The sequence below is a fragment of the Mustela lutreola genome, chromosome 7, assembly GCF_030435805.1.
Source record: "Mustela lutreola isolate mMusLut2 chromosome 7, mMusLut2.pri, whole genome shotgun sequence".
NCBI lineage: Eukaryota > Metazoa > Chordata > Mammalia > Carnivora > Mustelidae > Mustela > Mustela lutreola.
The window spans coordinates 69,593,120-69,612,354 of NC_081296.1; the positions used below are offsets into that span (position 1 = coordinate 69,593,120).

General features: G+C 39.6%; 1 protein-coding gene across 7 annotated transcripts in view; it reads right to left on the reverse strand.

Moving 5' to 3' along the window:
* The window catches only part of TP53BP1 (tumor protein p53 binding protein 1), a 77,663-nt gene that overhangs the window by 49,199 nt on the left and 9,229 nt on the right, over positions 1–19,235 (reverse strand). For 5 of the 7 annotated variants that reach the window (XR_009355537.1, XM_059181329.1, XM_059181328.1 and 2 more), the window contains exons 5-11: positions 17,642–17,772; positions 15,996–16,154; positions 15,524–15,653; positions 13,931–14,088; positions 11,414–11,540; positions 10,333–10,427; positions 6,525–6,733 (exon numbers count right to left, since the gene is read on the reverse strand). Coding sequence is in view for 6 of the 7 variants with exons in the window: in XM_059181329.1 (XP_059037312.1) it covers positions 6,525–6,733; positions 10,333–10,427; positions 11,414–11,540; positions 13,931–14,088; positions 15,524–15,653; positions 15,996–16,154; positions 17,642–17,772 (1,009 nt within the window). In the remaining variant the exon portion in view is untranslated. Of the gene's footprint in view, positions 1–6,524; positions 6,734–10,332; positions 10,428–11,413; positions 11,541–13,930; positions 14,089–15,523; positions 15,654–15,995; positions 16,155–17,641; positions 17,773–19,235 lie in introns of those variants that run through there. The other 2 variants (XM_059181327.1, XM_059181331.1) reach the window with 2 other exon arrangements.

Consider the following 19,235-nt stretch of genomic DNA (forward strand, 5'->3'; position numbering starts at 1 on the left):
TAATATCCTGAGGCAGATAAGATAGTATACCCATAAAACAAAACAACATATTCTTGTTTTTAACAAAAAGAACATTCAGAGAAAAAAACAGTCTCTAAATTAAAAACCCAGAAGAAGAAATTAATAACTCAGGTCTAAAGAAGATTATACCCAGCAACTGCACTTCTAGGCATATACAAGAGAAATAAAAACATATGTGCACACAAAATCTTGTCCATGAATGTACACAGTAGCATATTCACAATAAGCAAAAATGGGAAGCTACCCAAATGTCTATCAACTGATGAATGAATAAAATGTGTTATATACATAGAATCTGGTAGCACTATTCAGAATAAAAAGGAATGAAGAAAGAAAAAGGGGGGGAATGGAGTTCTGATACATGCCACATCATGAATGAACCATGAAAACATGCTAATGTAAAGAAAACAAAATCGGCTCTCTGCTCAGGAAGGAGCCTGCTTCCTCCTCTCTCTCTGCCTACTTGTGATCTCTGTCAAATAAATTAAAAAAAAAAAAAATCTTAGGGCGCCTGGGTGGCTCAGTGGGTTAAGCCGCTGCCTTCGGCTCAGGTCATGATCTCAGAGTCCTGGGATGGAGTCCTGCATCGGGCTCTCTGCTCAGCAGGGAGCCTGCTTCCTCCTCTCTCTCTCTGCCTGCCTCTCTGCCTACTTGTGATCTGTCAAATAAATAAATAAAATCTTTAAAAAAATAAAGAAAGATGGGACGCCTGGGTGGCTCAGTTGGTTAAGCAGCTGCCTTCGGCTCAGGTCATGATCCCAGCGTCCTGGGATCGAGTCCCACATCGGGCTACTTGCTCCGCAGGGAGCCTGCTTCTCCCTCTGACTCTGCCTTCCACTGTCTGCCTGTGCTCGCTCTCACTCTCTCTCTTACAAATAAATAAATAAAATCTTTAAAAAATAAAAATAAAAATAAATAAAGAAAACAAAAGACTACATATTGCATAATTCTACTTAAGAAATAATCCAGAAAAGACAAATCTACAGCAACATGGAGTAGATTAACAGTTGGCTAGGGCTGGGGATAGGGGATATAGAGGGACTGCTAATGGGCATGGGGTCTTTTAGAGGGAGGGGGAGAGACGAAAATGTTCTAAAATTAGATTGTGGAGACTAATTGCACAATTCTGTGAATATACTAAAAGTCACTGGATTATACACCTTAAAAAATGGTGAGGGGCAACTGGGTGGCTCAGTTGGTTAAGCGTCTGACTTCAGCTCAGGTGTTAATCTCTGGGTCCTGGGATTGAGCCCTGCACAGGGCTCAGCAGGAAGTCTGCTTCTCCCTCTCGCCTTGCCCCTCCTCCACTCTCTGTCAAATAAATAAAATCTTTTTTTTTAAATATTTTATTTATTTATTTGACAGACAGAGATCACAAGTAGGCAGAGAAGCAGGCAGAGAGAAAGGAGAAAGCAGGCTTCCTGCGGAGCAAGAGAGCCCGATCTTGATCCCAGGACCCTGGGATCATGACCTGAGCCAAAGACAGAGGCTTTAATCCGCTGAGCCACCCAGGCGCCCTCAAATAAATGAAATCTTAAAAAAAAAAAAATTTTTTTTTGCAAAGACAGAAATGTAAAGTACAAAACAAAGTAAGAAAATTACAGGACTTGGGGGTTTAAGTGGGTAGGAGAAGAATAAATGAAACAAGATGGGATTGGGAGGGAGACAAACCATAAGTGACTCTTAATCTCACAAAACAAACTGAGGGTTGCTGGGGGGAGGGGGTTTGGGAGAAGGGGGTGGGATTATGGACATTGGAGAGGGTATGTGCTTTGGTGAGTGCTGTGAAGTGTGTAAACCTGGTGATTCACAGACCTGTACCCCTGGGGATAAAAATATATGTTTATAAAAAATTAAAAATTATAAAGTTAAAAAAAAAAAAAGAAAATTACAGGACTATTCTAGGAGTTTCAAAATCCCAAAAACAGGTATTCTAGTAAAAGAAAAAATCTTAGGGATGCCTGGGTGGCTCAGTTGGTTAAGCAGCTGCCTTCGGCTCAGGTCATGATCCCAGCGTCCTGGGATGGAGTCCCACATTGGGCTCCTTGCTCCACGGGGAGCTTGCTTCTCCCTCTGACTCTGCCTTTCACTCTGTCTGTCTGTGCTCGCTCTCGCTCTCCCTCTGAAAAATAAATAAATAAAATCTTAAAAAAAAAAAAAAATCTTAAAAAGAGCAACAAAGGTGGGTACCTGGGTGGCTCAGTGGGTTAAGCCTCTGTCTTCAGCTCAGGTCATGATCTCAGCATCCTGGGATCCAGTCTCATATCCAACTCTCTGCTCAGTGGGGAGCCTGCTTCCTCCCACCACCACCCACCACCGCCTCTCTGCCTACTTGTGATCTCTTTCTGTCAAATAAATAAATAAAATTAAAAAAAAAAAAGAAAGAAAGAAAGAAATGACGAAGGGGAAGAAATTAAACTAATCTCCCTGAACTGAAGGGACCCAAATTTCTAGAATAAGAGGGTTTAACAACCACCCAGTACAATGAAAATAAACCTGTGCTGTGGAATTGGAAATTTCAGAACACTAGAGACAAAAAGAGTAAGTCCTACAAGATTTCATTAAGGAGAAAAACAGCTTACATATTAAAAATCAAAATCCAACTGGCTGCACACTACTCAACAACACTGCAAGTTTGAAGACAGTGGAACAATGCCTTCAAAAATTAAAAGGAGTTATTTCCAACCTAGGATTCTATACTTCTTCAAACTATGAATCAACAGTGGGAGTAGAGGGGCACCTCGGGGGCTCAGTCGGTTAAGCATCTGACTTCAGCTCAGTTCATGATCAGGGTCCTGGGATCAAGCCTCACATCAGGCTCCCCACTCAGAGGGGAGTCTGCTTATGTGCTCTCTAATAAATAAATAAAATCTTTAAAAAAAAATGAGAATAGAAAGTATGCTATTAAACAATGTCCTCTACCAAAATGAGAGAGTGAACCAAGTAAGACATGGAACCCAAAAAGAATTCAACACAAAGACACATAAAGACAACCTCCAAGGACTGTGGTGAAAAGGAGGTGAATTAACACACCAGGCATAGAAGAAAACAGGAAAGACTAGAAATCAGGATGGGTGGGGGTGCTGAGTGCCTCAGTCAGTTAAGTATCTGCCTCTAACTCAGGTCATGATCTCAGGGTCCTGGGAACCAGCCCCACATCAGGCTCCCTGCCCAGCAGGAAGTCTGCTTCTCCCTCTCCCTCTCTCTCTTAAACAAATAAAATCTTTAAAAGATTAAATGGGGCACCTGGGTGGCTCAGTCATTAAGCATCTGCCTTTAGCTCAGGTCATGATACCAGGGTCCCAGGATCGAGCCCTGCATCAGTCTCCCTGCTCAGCAGGAAGCCTGCATCTGCCTCTCCCACTTCCCCTGCTTGTGTTCCCTTTCTAGCTGTGTCTACCTCTGTCAAATAAATAAATAAAATCTTAAAAAAAAAAAAAAGAAAAGAAAAGATCAGAAATCAGGAGTCTCCAAAAGAGGTTTCTCCAAAGAGATGAAGTTTGAGACCCTCAAACATCTTGAAAGGAGATTTTGACAATTGATGGAGAGCCTAAGGTTGATGAAGTGAGAAATTTATAGAAAACTAAAGAAATTTAAAAACTATATTATCAATTCCAGAGAAAATAAGAAATTATGCAAACATGAAAAATAATATTCCACATATTCCGCTTTGAATAGTGTTTATAACAACATTCATAATATGTAAATTCAATAATGATTTAAACAAAATTATGATGTAACTTTACTGAGAAGATGGGGAAATAGCTAAAAAAAATTTTTGGGGGGGGCCAGGGAGGAGCAGAGGGAGAGGGAAGATCTCCAGCTGGGTGTGAAGCCCAACACCAGGTTCAATCTCATAACTCTGAGATCATGACTGGGGAGTCAAAATCAAGTCAGACATTTAACCAACTAAGCCACCCAGGCATCCCTAAAAATTTTTTTAAAGAATCCATGAGGGATGTCTGCATGGCTCAGTGAGTTAAGCATCTGCCTCTGGCTCAGGTCGTGATCCCAGGGACCTAGTCATACCAGGATCAAGTCCTACATCTTTGGGCTTTCTGCTCAGCGAGGAGCCTGCTTCTCCCTCTGCCTGCAGCTCCCCCTGCTTATGCTCAAGCTCTCTCTCAATCTCTCTGACAAATAAATAAAATCTTTTAAAAAATTAAAAATAGAGAGTGCATAAAAATACAATCATGATATACAGAGTTATGGAGATAACACAAGAAAAAGCTGAAGGAACTGAAAGTAGTGGTCTCTGGGTGGGGGTGAAGAGAGAACTTGTTTTCACCATCTGACTCCTTTTTTGGCTTTTATAAGGTTTATTAAGTAAAAACAGAGCCTTAACATAAAAACTGTTTAGGTATTCTTGAAAGATTTGTAAAGGTACTTTTTTGTTTATTTTCTTTTTCTTTTTTTTTGGAGACTTGGACCACTGTACTGACTGAGGCATCTCAAAATATAAATCCAAAGAAATTTAAGTCATCTTAGGTTCAAAGGACCTTTGAACTATGTTCAACATCATTATTTGACTCAAATTTTTATTGCTAGTTTTATAAATGCTCTGGAGGTCTTTAGTAAATGCTGAAGGTGAAGCAATTCCTTCAACAGTGCCTTGTTCTTCAAAAAGTCAGTTATCTCTTTGTGGCCAGGCTTCACTTCTTCTGGTAGGGATACCTTTTTGCAAAGATACACATTTCCATGTAAGTCCCAAAGTCCCGTTTGATCACTGATAAACATCTGTAACTGATCTCTTTCACATCAGCTACCTTTTTTTAGAAAATTCTTCTCAGTGCTCTTGGTCAGTGCTTATAGCTCATCCCTAAACTCTGATGATTCTTTAGAACTATATATATCCACATACAACTTTCACAGAAAAAGAAAAAACTAAAAGATGTACAGTGTATGCACACTGACTTCACCTCTAGGTAGCCATGTCTTCACTTCTTCAATGCTGGCAAAACTAACCCTTCTGGATCATGCAAGGCACTAATCTAGGCACTTGATATATATTAACCCATGTAACCTTCACAACTACCCTTGAGGTAGGTAGTATCCATATCCCAATTTGATTTGATGAGGAAACTGAGACTCAGTTCCAACTGGTCATAATGGCAGTAATGGCAGAGCCAGAACTAAGTCTAGGAAGTTCTGACTCCAGCGTCATTCTTAACCACCCCACCAAGTCACTTCTAATGATTGGCATAAAACGGAATTTCCAACAAAACACACAAGTCTTAAAAACTGCAGAAAGCAATTAAACTTTTTTTTTTTTAAGATTTTATTTATTTGAAAGAGCGAGTGAGTGAAAGAGAAAAGAGAAAGAGCACAGAAAGCACAGAGGGAGAGAGAGAAGCAGATTCCCTGGTGAGCAGGAAGCGAAGCTGGGCTGGATCCCAGAACCCTGGGATCACAACCTAGGCCAAAGGCAGACAACCAACTGAGCCACTGAGGTGCTCCAAAATTTTAAAACTTTTCTTCCTACTATCTCTATACTGAATTTATAGTATATTTCACTACTGTTCCTTTTTAAATATAAACTTTCATACAATACCCACAAATTGAAAGGCATGAAAGAAGTTCTCCCAGTAACACTAAAATAATCCCCCCGATTACAGTCTTATAAGAGGCATTTAGACTGAAAATATAATATACTCACTTAGATTTAGTTAAGGACTTTCAATTCACTATGAATAAAACCTGCACTCTATTATTTTAATACTTAAAATTACACAGAAAAGATGTTAGTTTTCCCTTGCTTTTAGAAGAAAACTTCTCATTTGAAAACGTAAAATCATCTTAATACCCTCCATCCAGGAGTGATTAATTAGCTTATGGTACATCCACTCAGAGAAATACTATACAAGTTTTGAAAAGGTAGTATGGGGGTGCCTGGGTGGCTCAGTCAGTTAAGCATCCATCCAACTCTTAATTTGGCTCAGGTCACTATCTCATGGTTTTGAGATAGAGCACCGAGTTGGACTCTGCTTCTCTCCCTCTCACTTTCCCCATGCATGCACTCTCTCTCTAATAAATAAATCTTAAAAAATAAATAAATAAAAAAAGAAGGAGGCGGAGGAAAAGGAAAAGATAGTATGAAGACTGTGTAACACTGAAAAATCATTATGATGCAGTTACCTGGAAAAAAGATTAAAGCTATATGTTCACTATAAGCAACTTCATTTAAAAAAAAAAGTAGGCATGTGGAAAGACAAAAATGATAGTAGTTGTGTTACAGTAGAATTATGATTAACATCCCCTCCAATTTGCACGAACATTTTCAAAAAGCTCAAGACATAATACAAAATTTAAACATAAGTGACTCTGGAAGAGTTCTAAAACTAGACTGTGATGACAGCTGCACAACTCTGTAAGTGTATTAAATATCACTAAATTATACATTTAAAATAGGTGAATTTTATAATTTATAAATTATACCTCAAAGATGGTTTAAAACAACAACAACAACAACATTAGGAGGAAAACACTCTTTCTACAATACTCACATGAGAAAACTCGGGCTGTGATGGGATAGGAAGTGACCCAGGAGTAAAGACTGGTGTGCTCTGCGATACTGGTGTTGAGGCCTGTGGTGATACAGTGGACTCAGGTGGGAGAGGGGGATTTTCTGTCTCCACTGGTTCATCATCCTCGAGTTTCTTCTCAAAAGACTCTCCTTTTCCTTCCGATAACACTGACATATCCATTGGCTCATCTGGTTTAAAACAGGAAAAACATATCAATATCACTCATGTTCAAAATACCACTAGTAACAATTATGTTACAGAAATTTCCATTCCTAAAAAAACTGTAATTTTCAGAAAAGCAGATAGATAAACAGTAGATTGCATCACAGAAATCTAGCAATTCTTTCTTTCCATGGGAGGAGGAAAGTCCACACTTCCAAAATTCGGAGATAGAGATGAAAATGGGGTTCATCTGGGGATATCCACTCGTCCACATGAAACATTAACTTGGTTCCTCTGAACCCCTTTCCCTACTATAACTCAGTTTTTCATATTTGCCATAGGAACATCCAGATTAATGTCATCTAATTAACCATCATATATTCTGCCACAGGCCTTGAAAAGCAGAACTTGTCACCACTCTAATATCTACTTATTTATGAACTCATTACATTTGCCTTAACTGCTAACCACAGAGAGATGAATGCAAGGACAAATACAGAAGAAAAAAAATCTAACAATGCCCATCAGCAGTGATTTATCAAAGAACGAAGTACCAAGCCACTAATCAGGAGACAAATTGCCCACGGAGAAAGCAAACACGTTGGTGCGCGCGCACACACACCCACCCACACACCCACCACCACCTCCCCACTGTGTTCCCGCAATATACTACCGACCTGCAGGGTAACAGGCTCTCCCTCAGGACCCACCTAGCTAGCTGGGTAGCCACCCAATAGTTATTCAACAACTCTTTCCCCCCTTTTTACAACTTGACCCCAACAGGCTTCCCTCTAGACCACTCTCACAAACTATCTATGCCACTAGGTTTTTCACTGCAATCTACACTCATGGTACTGGCTATGCCTCACTTTAATACCTACCCCTGCTGCTTCGCTTGACTTCAACCTCACATCCCAGTTTAATGCTAGGTTGCAATCTGGTGCTACCAGTCTTCAGCTGCTACTACAGCTGTGGTAAGTATTTTCATAACAACTTTTGATCTGTCACCATGACAAAGCACTTATTAAAGACCCACTATTCTAAGCACCACATATAAAAAAGGCTTTAAGGGGGCGACTGGGTGGCCCAGTGGGTTAAGTGACTGCCTTCGTTTCAGGTCATGATCTCAGGATCCTGGGATCGGCCCTGCATCAGGCTCCCTGGGAGCCTGCTTCCCCCTCCCTTTCTGCCTGCCTCTCTGCCTATTTGTTCTCTCTCTCTCTCTCTCTCTCTGTCAAATCAATCAATCAATCAATCAATTAGGTTTTAGGTTCATAATTTTAGAAATAAAGAAAAAGAAGGAAGCAAGCAAATATAGACACACGAAGAGGCACATATTAAGCAAATACATTAACTCTAAAATACATTTGACAGGAGAAAATAGAGTATATTACATTAAAAAAAAGAACACTGAATCACATACTTAACATATTCCTAAGTGTGTTAAATACTTCTTTATGCATAGAAAACATTCTGAAAGTAAACATATCCTAATATTAATTGTAGCTGGACTGCGATATCCACATGATTTTTATTTTCTCATTACTTTCATATATGCTTTCCAAACTTTCCACAGTGCGTATTAACTATTTTACAGTCAGGGAGAAAGCATTTTTAATGTAACTTTTATGTATCTTCAATGTTCACACTATGAGTAGAAGAAATGGTTTTAAGTATAAATCAAACTTAACTTGTGTTGGAATTTTTTTGTAGAATGGATTACTTTTATTTTTTACTAAAGATATCATTAATCATGTTATGCTTAAAGTTGTACTAGTCCATCTGGATACCTATAACTGATTTCAAGACGAATAGCCAGACACAAACTTAGTGGCCTAGAAAGACTTAGAAAGATTAAATTTTGTCATGGGTAAACTGCACCTGAAAAACAGTTAAACATATTTCTATATTTACATCACTTGACAGTAGAGACAGAACGGTATTATAGAAAGCATGTAAACAACAGATAAGATCACCGGCCCTGGAAGCAGCTGCCTGAGTTCAAATCCTGCCTCTATGACTTATTAGTTGTAAATTCTCTCATGACTGATTTCTTCATCTGTAAAATGGAGATAAAAGTAGCACCTACTTCTCAGGAATGTTGTGAGGGTTCAATGAAAAGTGAAAAAACAAAACAAACCAAAAAACAAAGAAAAGCACCTAGAACCAAAGAGAAGTACACAAAACAATGCCTGGCATACACTAAGTGCTCAGTAAATATTAACTATCACATCATTATTCGTAAGTGAAATAATAAAAAAGAAAATCATGAAATTTATTGGAAAAGTTTTCATGCAGAAGTAGCAGGAACTTAAAAATATCTTAAGTGACTGGGGCACCTTGGTGTCTCAGATAAACATCAGACTCTTGATTTTGGCTTAGGTCATGATCTCAAGGTCATGAGATTTGAGACCTATGTCAGGCTCTGCACTGGGTGGGAGCCTGCTTCAGATTCCTTCTCTCCCTCTCTTTTTGCCCCTCCCCTGTGTATGTGTGATCTCACACTCTGAAATAAATAAATAAATAAATAAATCCTTTTTAAGAAAAAAAAAAAGAAAGAAAGAAATATCTTGAGTTGGGGCGCCTGGGTGGCTCAGTGGGTTAAGCCGCTGCCTTCAGCTCAGGTCATGATCCCAGGGTCCTGGGATCGAGTCCCGCATCGGGCTCTCTGCTGAGCGGAGAGCCTGCTTTCCTCTCTCTCTCTCTCTCTCTCTGCCTGCCTCTCTGCCTACTTGTGATCTCTCTCTGTCAAATAAATAAATAAAATCTTAAAAAAAATAAAAAAGAAAAAGAAATATCTTGAGTTACTTGATATGAGACTAGGACAGAATAAAAGAGGTTTAGTGAGATAAATTAAGTAAAAAGGAATTCTTTCTTGTGAATAAAATAATATAAAATCACTAGGTCCACGAAGGACAATGTGAATGAAGTCAAACTTTCTACCACTACCTCCTTGCCACTCCCTGGCTAAAATTGCTTTGATGATAGCAAAGGGGTGGTTTGATGATAGCAAAGAGGGATGCCAGGGTGATTCAGTCAGTTAAGCATCTGCCTCCGGCGCAGGTCACAGGCGCAGGTCACAATCCCAGGGTCCTGGGATCGAGTCTTGCATCAGGCTTCCCAGTGGGAAGCCTGCTTCTCCCTCTCCCACTCCCTCTGCTTGTGTTCCCTTCTCTTGCTGTGTGTCTCTCTGTCAAATAAATAAATAAAATCTTTAAAAATAAATAAATAGCAAAAGAATGTTTGGTTCCCTTTCACCAGAAGCATGTCAGCATGCTGCTGGAAACTACTGGACTATTAGTAATAAACCCAGTTCTTCATTAATATACTACTACAATATACTACTTTGAGTTAAACTTTAAAAACATAAACATTTTGCCTTAAGGATCTTTTTAAAAATTAAATCAATAATACAGAATTGGTATAAGAATCAGTGCAGTGCTAGGAGAGCAGAGGACTAAGGAAAGCACTTTATACTAGGCCACATCTCTGAAGGTAAGTCAGACACAAGCCCTACTGAATAATGTCCCAGTGTTCAAGCAAATAAAGAAACAGTACATTTTGCAAGGCAGAAGTGTTCCTCCTCTTCTAATCTGAGACCAACAGACAAATCAAGAGAGCTCACCTTTTCTCCCTTCTTGCTCTGTGGGACTGCTAGGAACGATAAAAGGGGTAGATCGGAAAGCATCAGGGGAAGGAGCAACAAGATCTGAGGAATTCCTTTATATAAAGAGAGAATTCACAGGTTATTTTATTATAGCCACAGTTTTGTATTTGTTTTTTACTTTAACAGTAAAAATATCTAAGTCAATCAGACAAATCTTATTAGCGATCTCTCAAACAGCTACCAGAGGTTGGCGGAAGAACCATGAATAATACTTAACTATTTCTCATACCAGACCTATCCAAACTTAGAATAGAAAAAAAAAAGAAAAAAAGAGTAAGGGTAAAGCCATATAATTATAAGAGAAATAAACAATCTGACAAAAGAACATCATGATTACAAAGAAGAGAAAGTGCTAAAAAATAAATTCATCTGCAGAACTGGGATTAACACCATTTTTTCCTAATTAGAAATATCAGAAAGATTATGCACATTTTTGTTTAAAAAAAAAAAAAAAGCAGGGGTGCCTGGGTGCTCAGTGGATCAAGCCTCTGCCTTCGGTTCAGGTCATGATCATGATCTCAGGGTCCTGGAAATGAGCCCTGCACCGGACTCTCTGCTCAGCAGGGAGCCTGCTTCCCCCTCTCTTTCTGCCTACTTGTGATCTCTCTCTGTCAAATAAATAAAATCTTTAAAAAAAAAAAAAAAAAAAAAAGCAACCTCTTTGCCATAAATAAAGAGCTCTAACTACTGTCAACTCTAGTATAACCTATTCTTCCACTCCTATGCTGCTAAATGGAAAGAACTGCTGGTCAAATGGAGGAGCAGCGTACTCGTTTTGGATGTGTAAGAGAACATAAACTGGGCAGTTTCTTCCTAGTGGAACCTCTGGGCTACTACTATAAAACCTCAAAACAGAAAAGAAGAGCTACCTGCCTTCAACAGGTCCACTAAATTTTTAACCCCAAAATTCTAAAGCCCAGAGTTTGCCTTTTAGTTTTAAAAAGAATTCTGGACTAGTAGACAATTTTAGTTCTTTCAATCTTAGCCTAAGACGCTCAGATACATGTTTCCTTGGCAGAGCTATTTTAGGCTTACTTACGTGGAAAGACTCTCCTGAGCAAGAGACCTCTGACCAGACAGCTGCAGGACGTGCAGAGTAGTAGCAGGTGTGGAAGCCAGAGAACATCCACCTTCTTCCCTTGAAGGAGTAGAGCAACCATCAGAAGCTATTTTTCAAAAAAAGAGAGAGAGAGAGAGAGAGAAATCTAGTTGCATTTGCTTCTCAGATTGACATCACGGAGTTGTATTAAAGAAAAGACGGAAAGAGGAAAGAAAGAGGTAAGGGAAAAAGGAAGGGAGGGAAGGGGAGAAGGAAGGGAAGAGGAAAAAGAAAGAAGCCACTGTGTACGGCAAGAAGAGTATCCATGTTTCTAACCATGTTCCAAGAGGGCAGAAACTGTTTTCTGATTGTAGTATAGTCAATGAAATGGATGCTAACACAAATTCTGAGTGACCATTCAATGCCCCCTGCTGCTAAATTATGGGTTTCTTTCTTTCTTTCCTTTTTTTTTTTTTTAAGATTTTACTCATTTATTTGAAAGAGAGACAGAGAAAGAGGCGTGTGTGTAAGTGGAGGGGAGGGGTAGAGGGAGAGGGACAAGCAGTGTCTGTGCTGAGCACAGAGCCAATGCAGATCTCAATCCCAGGACCCCAGGATCATGACCTGAACTGAAGACAGATAGTTAACCCACTGAGCTACCCAGGGGCCCTAAAATATGGGTTTCTTTAATACAGAATTGACAAAAAGTTTTCCTTAGTGTTTGTTTTGTTTCGTTTTGAAGATTTTATTTATTTGAGAGAGAGTGAGCAGAAGAGTACAGGAGCATGGGCAGAGGGAGAGGCAGAATTAGACTCCCCAGCTGAGCAAGGAGCCCAATGTGGGGCTCAATCCCAGGACTCTAGGATCATGACCTGAGGTGAAGGCACTTGCTTAACCGACTGAGCCACCCAGGTGCCCCTTCTTAGTTCTATCATGACCAAAGCTTGGAGGAAAAAGGCAGAATCCTAATACCTCTGCTTGTCTGCTCTTCTGTCTTGTGAAGCTTCTATTATAAAACAGCAAGTGAGCCTTTTATTCCAAGGTCTGCCTAAGGTGATATAAAGCTCGTGCCATGATGCAGAAGGGAGATGTCAAAACAATGCGCATAACACCTGAAGATACAGGGATGCCAGGATGGCTCAGTTAGTTAAGTGTCTGCCTTTGGCTCAGGTCATGATCCCAGGGTTCTGGGATTGAGCCCCACACTGGGATCCTTGCTCAGCAGCAAGTCTGCTTCTCCCCTTGCCAACCACTTCCCCCTGCTTATGCTCACATGTGTGCTCTCTCACTCTCTCTCTTTGACAAATAAATAAAATCTTGGGTGGGGGAACCCTGATGATATGAATGTAGCAATTTTCAAGATAAGAGCCTGAACCTCCTCAGAGGAGACAGAAAATACGAATGCATTAGTAAAAGGATATATGAGCAGCCATCACTGATTTATACTATGAAGAATCTCCTGTTAGTCCCTTCTCCTCAGAAACAGATGGGAGTATCAGCTGCATTAATCCCTTGGGGATTCCTTGGCGGCACCTGGAATTCCTTGGGGTGGCTGGATGGCTCAGTCAGTTAAGCATCTGCCTTGGTATCCCAGGGTCCTGGGATTGGGGCTACCTTGATCTTCCTGTTCAGTGAGGGGAAAAGGAGGGGGGGGGGGGGAGTCTCCACTTCTCCCTCTCCCTCTCTCTCCCCACCTCCTGGCCCCAGCTCACATACACACACACGTACTCTCTCTCAAATTTAAAAAAAAAAAAAAAAAAATCTTAAAAAAAAATAAAATAAATAAAATTAAATAAAATAAAAGGAATTTCTTAAATACAACCTAATAGCTTCAGTGAGAGGCCAAAAAAGTTTTTCTGGTGACCCTCTGAATGTCTTGAACATATTCACAGCAGAGTAAAGGAATATAACCTTCTCTTTCTTCCCTCCTTATAACCAATATATAGGTCTTGAACATATTCACAGCAGAGTAAAGGAATAAAACCTTCTCTTCTTCCCTTCTTATAACAACATAATGGTTGTTACTGAAGCTCTCTGGCTCTGTCAGGTCTTGGAATGGGGGAATGGTGGAGGTTAACAAAATGTGAAACAAACACCACCCAGTCTTCTAAGTTTTATGTTCTTTCTGCTAGGCCGTAACTTCCTATGTCTGACAGATGAGTAGGTAAACTGTTGTCCAGGTGATTATGAAAACTTACCCTTAATTATCATGATAGTTAAGATCTAAAGATCTATGATGACAGAAATAGCTACTCTGTCCACAATATTAAATTTACTATATTAGTATTATTCCTATTTCCATCTACAACAGAGAGAGAAAACTATGTTAAAATGTTAACCAGCAACCATTCGCAAAAAGCCCTTCTCATTAATCAGGTAGAAACACATTTTCCTTCCACATTACAAACAAGCCTACATACCTATAAAGTGCCTTCTAACTTAAATGTCGCCTCCGAACAGAAATAAAGTTTAGACCTTTGGAGAAAAGGAGCTACAGCAACTAATTACTCTTTGTACCTGTTTTATTGCTCTGGTCAAACAAGTCTTCCTGAGTTGACAAAACCTCAGGCTCTGGTGACTTCTGAATCTTCAGTCCACCTTGCAAGAGTTCTTGAGCAGTTACTCGTTCATTTGTTTCCACAGCAGCAAGAGATACTTTGGGACTTTCCTCTGACCTAGGAAATTCAAATCACCAGGAGAAAAAAGTTGCTATGTTCAAATGCATTCACCTCTGAATTAATAAGCTTCTTCTGTTTTGTGTTTTCCTTTAATAATTTCAAATTTTCCAGTGGTTCCAGTTTATATAAATAATCGCTGGAAGTGAATTAAGCTACTTTTTGTAGTATAAAATCCTTAGCCCATTTCAAAGCCTGTTTCTCACACCAATATTTCTTTTCAACTTTGCTCACAGCTGTGCAGCATGCTGGCCAAGATTTCTGATAAGTGATTTAAGGATTTGTGTTACATACACTGTTATCTAGGGAAGCATGAAGGATTCTGATCCAGACCACAACAATGCCAGTCCTAATGAAGACCTTCCACAAAAAAGAGCTTGGGTGTGAATAACCCGGGGTGCTACTGCCACACACCATCTTTTGCTGGCCTTGACCATCTGATCTGCTCAACCTAAGCCCCAAACCAAGAATCCTTCATACCAATACTACTCATACGTGTAAGATTCTCAATCCTGGCCCCTTTCCAGAGACTTGGGAGACTCACATACTAAAGTGATAGCATAGCTAGCTACAAGAGCAACTTCCTAAGAAAAGCTTAAAAAGTCGGCCCAAGTTAGGCTGAATATTTTGCATTGGCAAGACAACTTCTCTTGATATTCAGCTTTATTCAGGACCCCATTCCTCACATTACAGACAATGTTTATTCACTATCTCCCCTAAACTGGACACATCCCACTTTTCCTCTGCCATATTGAGCTGCTGACCGGAGGTAATGAAGTTTAGGATACAACAATCACCACAGGCAGAGCAGAGAAATATGCCTAATTCCTACCAAGTTAGGGCCCAGAGGACTTGGGAAAAGAATACCTCTTTACAGCTATACCAGAAACTTTCAGACACAGGATACCTGAGGACCCAAAGCAATTTGGGTGCTCCTCAATATAGGAACAGATTTTCAAATAGTCATGTGACCTCTCATAACACTAGAGAGGGTAGAAGTCCTCCCATAAGCAGTGCCTCTGTAGACAAAGATCAGAGAGAAGTAACAAGCAAAGATTAAGGAGTCGTGCTTATAGGGCACCTGGCTGGCTCAGTTGGTGGAGCACGCGACTTTTGATCTTGGGGTTGTGAATTCGAGGCCCATGCACTGGGTGTAGAGATTACTTAAAAATGAAAATCTTTAAAAAAAAAAAAAAAGAGGAGTCATGCTTATAGTTATAGCAGCAATAAAATGACTTTGTAATATACCTAAAGATGAAATGAGGACACAGCAAGAATTTGTAAATAATCAGTGTTTCCACCAGACCAGAAATATGCACATTATAAGGGGGAGAAAAGGCAACAATTTCTAAATATGCTTCCACCTAGCCAAGTAAAGCAAGTGTGCCCCTAAAACAAAAACTCAAAAATACTTTCTAGAAAGAGCAGGGTTTACCTTCCAGGTGGTGAGTTTTGCTCTTCGACCACATGTACATCCTTACTGGGCTGTGCTGCCACAGGGACACCCTTGCTGGGCTGTTCTGCTGTGGGGGTATCTTCAATGGACTGTTCTTCATGCTTACTCCCTTGAAATTTTAAAAGACAGGAAAGAGACATTTAATTTTTCAAGGTACTAGCAGCAGTCCCAAATGCTTTTTAAATGGCAAAGATTTTAATAAAAAGAGAAGTCCAATTTCAAAATATATACAGGCATCATTTCAAAAAAGGAAAATAACCAGTAACCCACTTACAAAAACTTAATCTGCTAGCCATCAACTGACAAGCATTTGCCAGACAACCTTACTATATTAACTCAGATTATATTAACTTAGAAACTATAACATGTATCAAGGAAAAAAACAACTAGCTCTAGCTCAGGAGAAAAATGCTTATTCACAATTCCAAATGCCAGAAAACATGTTTCATACCAGTATTAGCATCCACATCAGACAGCCTAGTATAAGTAGAGTTGGTGGTTACTGACAGTGGAGGCTCTTTAGCTACTTCATATGGCACAGTATGTTCTTCAACATCCTGGCTCTGAGACAGTTCCAGAACTCCAAAGCCCAGCTGTGATGAGGCAGAATCTAGAAACAAAATCCCAAGAAATTAGGTAGCATCCCACAATATTATGCATTGTGTAAGGTGCTGTTCCTTAGCCAAAAAAAAAAAAAAAGAAAAAAAGGGTGTGGGGGGGTCATTTTAAGTCCTCCACACCAAAGACTTACCCCAAAGCTTTTCAAAATAAAATTAAGAATAAAGGAACTCAAAGTGGGGGGTACCTGGGTGGCTCAATGGGTTAAGCATCCCACCTCTTGATTTTGCTTTAGGACACAATTTCAGGGTTATGAGATTGAACCTAGCACTGCAGGGCTCCACGCTCAGACGGAAGTCTGCTTGAGATTCTCTCCCTCTGCCCCTCCCCCAGCTCCTGCGCTCACTCACATTCTCTCTCTCTCTTTAAAATAAATCAATCTTGGGGTACCTGGGTGGCTCAGTCATTAAGCGACTGCCTCCAGCTCAGGTCATGATCCCTCTCCAGCTCAGGTCATGATCCCAGTGTCCTGGGATAGAGACCCTGCATAAGGCTCTCTGCTCAGGGGGAAGCCTGCTTCTCCCTCTCCCACTCCCCCTGCATATGTTCCCTCTCTTACTGTGTCTGTCTTTGTCAAATAAATGAAATCTTTACCAAAAAAAAAAAAAAAAGCTTAAAAAAAATAAATCTTTAAAAAAAACAGAAAACAGGGGCGCCTGGGTGGCTCAGTGGGTTGAGCTGCTGCCTTCGGCTCAGGTCATGATCTCAGGGTCCTGGGATCGAGTCCCGCATCGGGCTCTCTGCTCAGCAGGGAGCCTGCTTCCTCCTCTCTCTCTGCCTGCCTCTCTGCCTACTTGTAATCTCTCTCTGTCGAATAAATAAATAAAATCTTAAAAAAAAAAAAAAACAGAAAACAAATAAAAAGAATAAAGGCACTAAAAATGAAGAGGAAAAATATGTAATGAAGCAAAAAATTACACATTATAAAACCTTAGGAGCACCTAATATATAGGTAGTCCATGTCTACTTTCTAAAAATATACATAAACCATACCCACACATAGCAATTCAGATTGTACTTCCACACGCAAAGCATACATCCCCAAAATACATGAAAAACAAATGCAAAAAGAAGAGTCAATATGCAGAATGGGGACTATCCAATAAGTATCAAATTCCTGAACATCAAATTAGGTGAAGTATCTTAGACAACTGCAAATTTCTTAATGACTATTTTCAATTTAATGATGAGAAATCTAAGACCCCATAAAGAGAATTTTTTTTTTTTAAGATTTTATTCATGTATTTAAGAGCAAGGAGGAGTAGGGGGAGGGGGAAGGGAGAAGCAGACTCACCACAGACCAGAGTCCAAAGTAGGGCTGTGATCCAGGGACTCTGGGATCATAACCTGAGCTGAAGGCAGACGTTCAACTGACTGAGCCACCCAGGTGCCCCACCAATAAAGAAATATTTAGATATCTACATGCTTATGTTAAAGGGACTTAGAACAATCTACTATACAGAAAAAGCATAAAGCTACCTTCAGCACCAAGGGAGTGTGTGATAGTTCCATCTCTAGTATCTTCTTCCTTTTCCTCCTCCTCCTCTTCCATGTCTTCTTCCTTCTCTTCCCCCACAGGAGGAGCAGATTCCACTGAGATTCCCAAAACACTAAACAGCAGAAAGACACAATTATGTCTTTCCAGACAGGTTCAGACACTTTGCTCAAAGCATCTTTCGAAATTTATTTGTGAGATCCCCACACACCAACATCTTAAGCAAATTTGAAAAACGTAAAAGGCGTGGCCCCCATTAGTGCTTCTTTCTACAGAAAGCACCTGACAACTCAAAAATCATTGTGCAGAATTAAATAGCACAAATACTTAACAGAAGGAAGGAACAAACATACTTGGAATTTTACCTTTCTCTGAAAAAATATAACCAGGGAGAGAAAAATCTTACTCTCAAGAGAATTACTGACAAGTGACATGAGAAGATATGCATTAGGGACGCCTGGGTGGCTCAGTGGGTTAAGCTGCTGCCTTCAGCTCAGGTCATGATCTCAGGGTCCTGGGATCAAGTCCCACATCAGGCTCTCTGCTCAGCAGGGAGCCTGCTTCCCTCTCTCTCTCTCTCTGCCTGCCTCTCTGTCTACTTGTGATTTCTCTCTGTCAAATAAATAAATAAAATATTTTAAAAAAGAAGAAGAAGAAGATATGCATTAAATGTGCACTGAAGGGACTCAAAAATACATCAACTGATGTATTTCAGTGCACGTTAAATGTGCACTGAAGGGACTCAAAAATACATCAACAGTTCACAAAAATATTTTAGTAAAAAGAAAAACCTTAGAGTATATAGAATCAGACAGTCTGAATAAAATTCTGGTAAGAGGCCTGTATATTTAAAGGAAATTAACACTACAGGTCAAAAAACATTATAAACAAAAGTAGAAGACAACAATTAGAAAAAATACTCCAACAAATAGAATAGTGTCCACAGAACATAAGGAATTCATATGAAGAACCCTAAGACATAAATGAACAGACAACTCATAAAAAAGGAAACACAAGTATCTTTAAACATGTAGAAAGACAGAGAAACTAATTGTTGCCCATCAAATTAGGAGAAAAAAAAATTACAGGGCACCTAGGTGGCTCATTTGGTTAAGCAACTGCCTTCAGCTCAGGTCATGATCCTGGAGTCCCAGGATCAGTCCCATATCGAGCCTGCTTCTCCCTCTGACCTTCTCCCCTCTCATGCTCTCTCTCTCTCATTCTCTCACATATATAAATAAAATCTTTAAAAAAAATTTAAAAATACTGTACTATCATTCATCATTGCCCAAACCTAAGGTCAGATGAGCACTGTCATTATATACTATTTATAACACTAAACTATTTAGTTTGCTATAAACTAAAAGAATCTTCTGGAGAACAATTTGGAAAGAGATGTTTCTAAAAAAGCTCTAAAAAATGTTTATAACCCAATAATTTCCATAATTTCAAGAAATAATTTGAAATGTGCAAAAATCCTTGTACAAACTTATTTCTCAATGTTTACTGTGATTAAGAAATACCTATAAGGCCGGCATTAAGGAAATAATTAAATAATTTCCTAATCCATAAAATTAC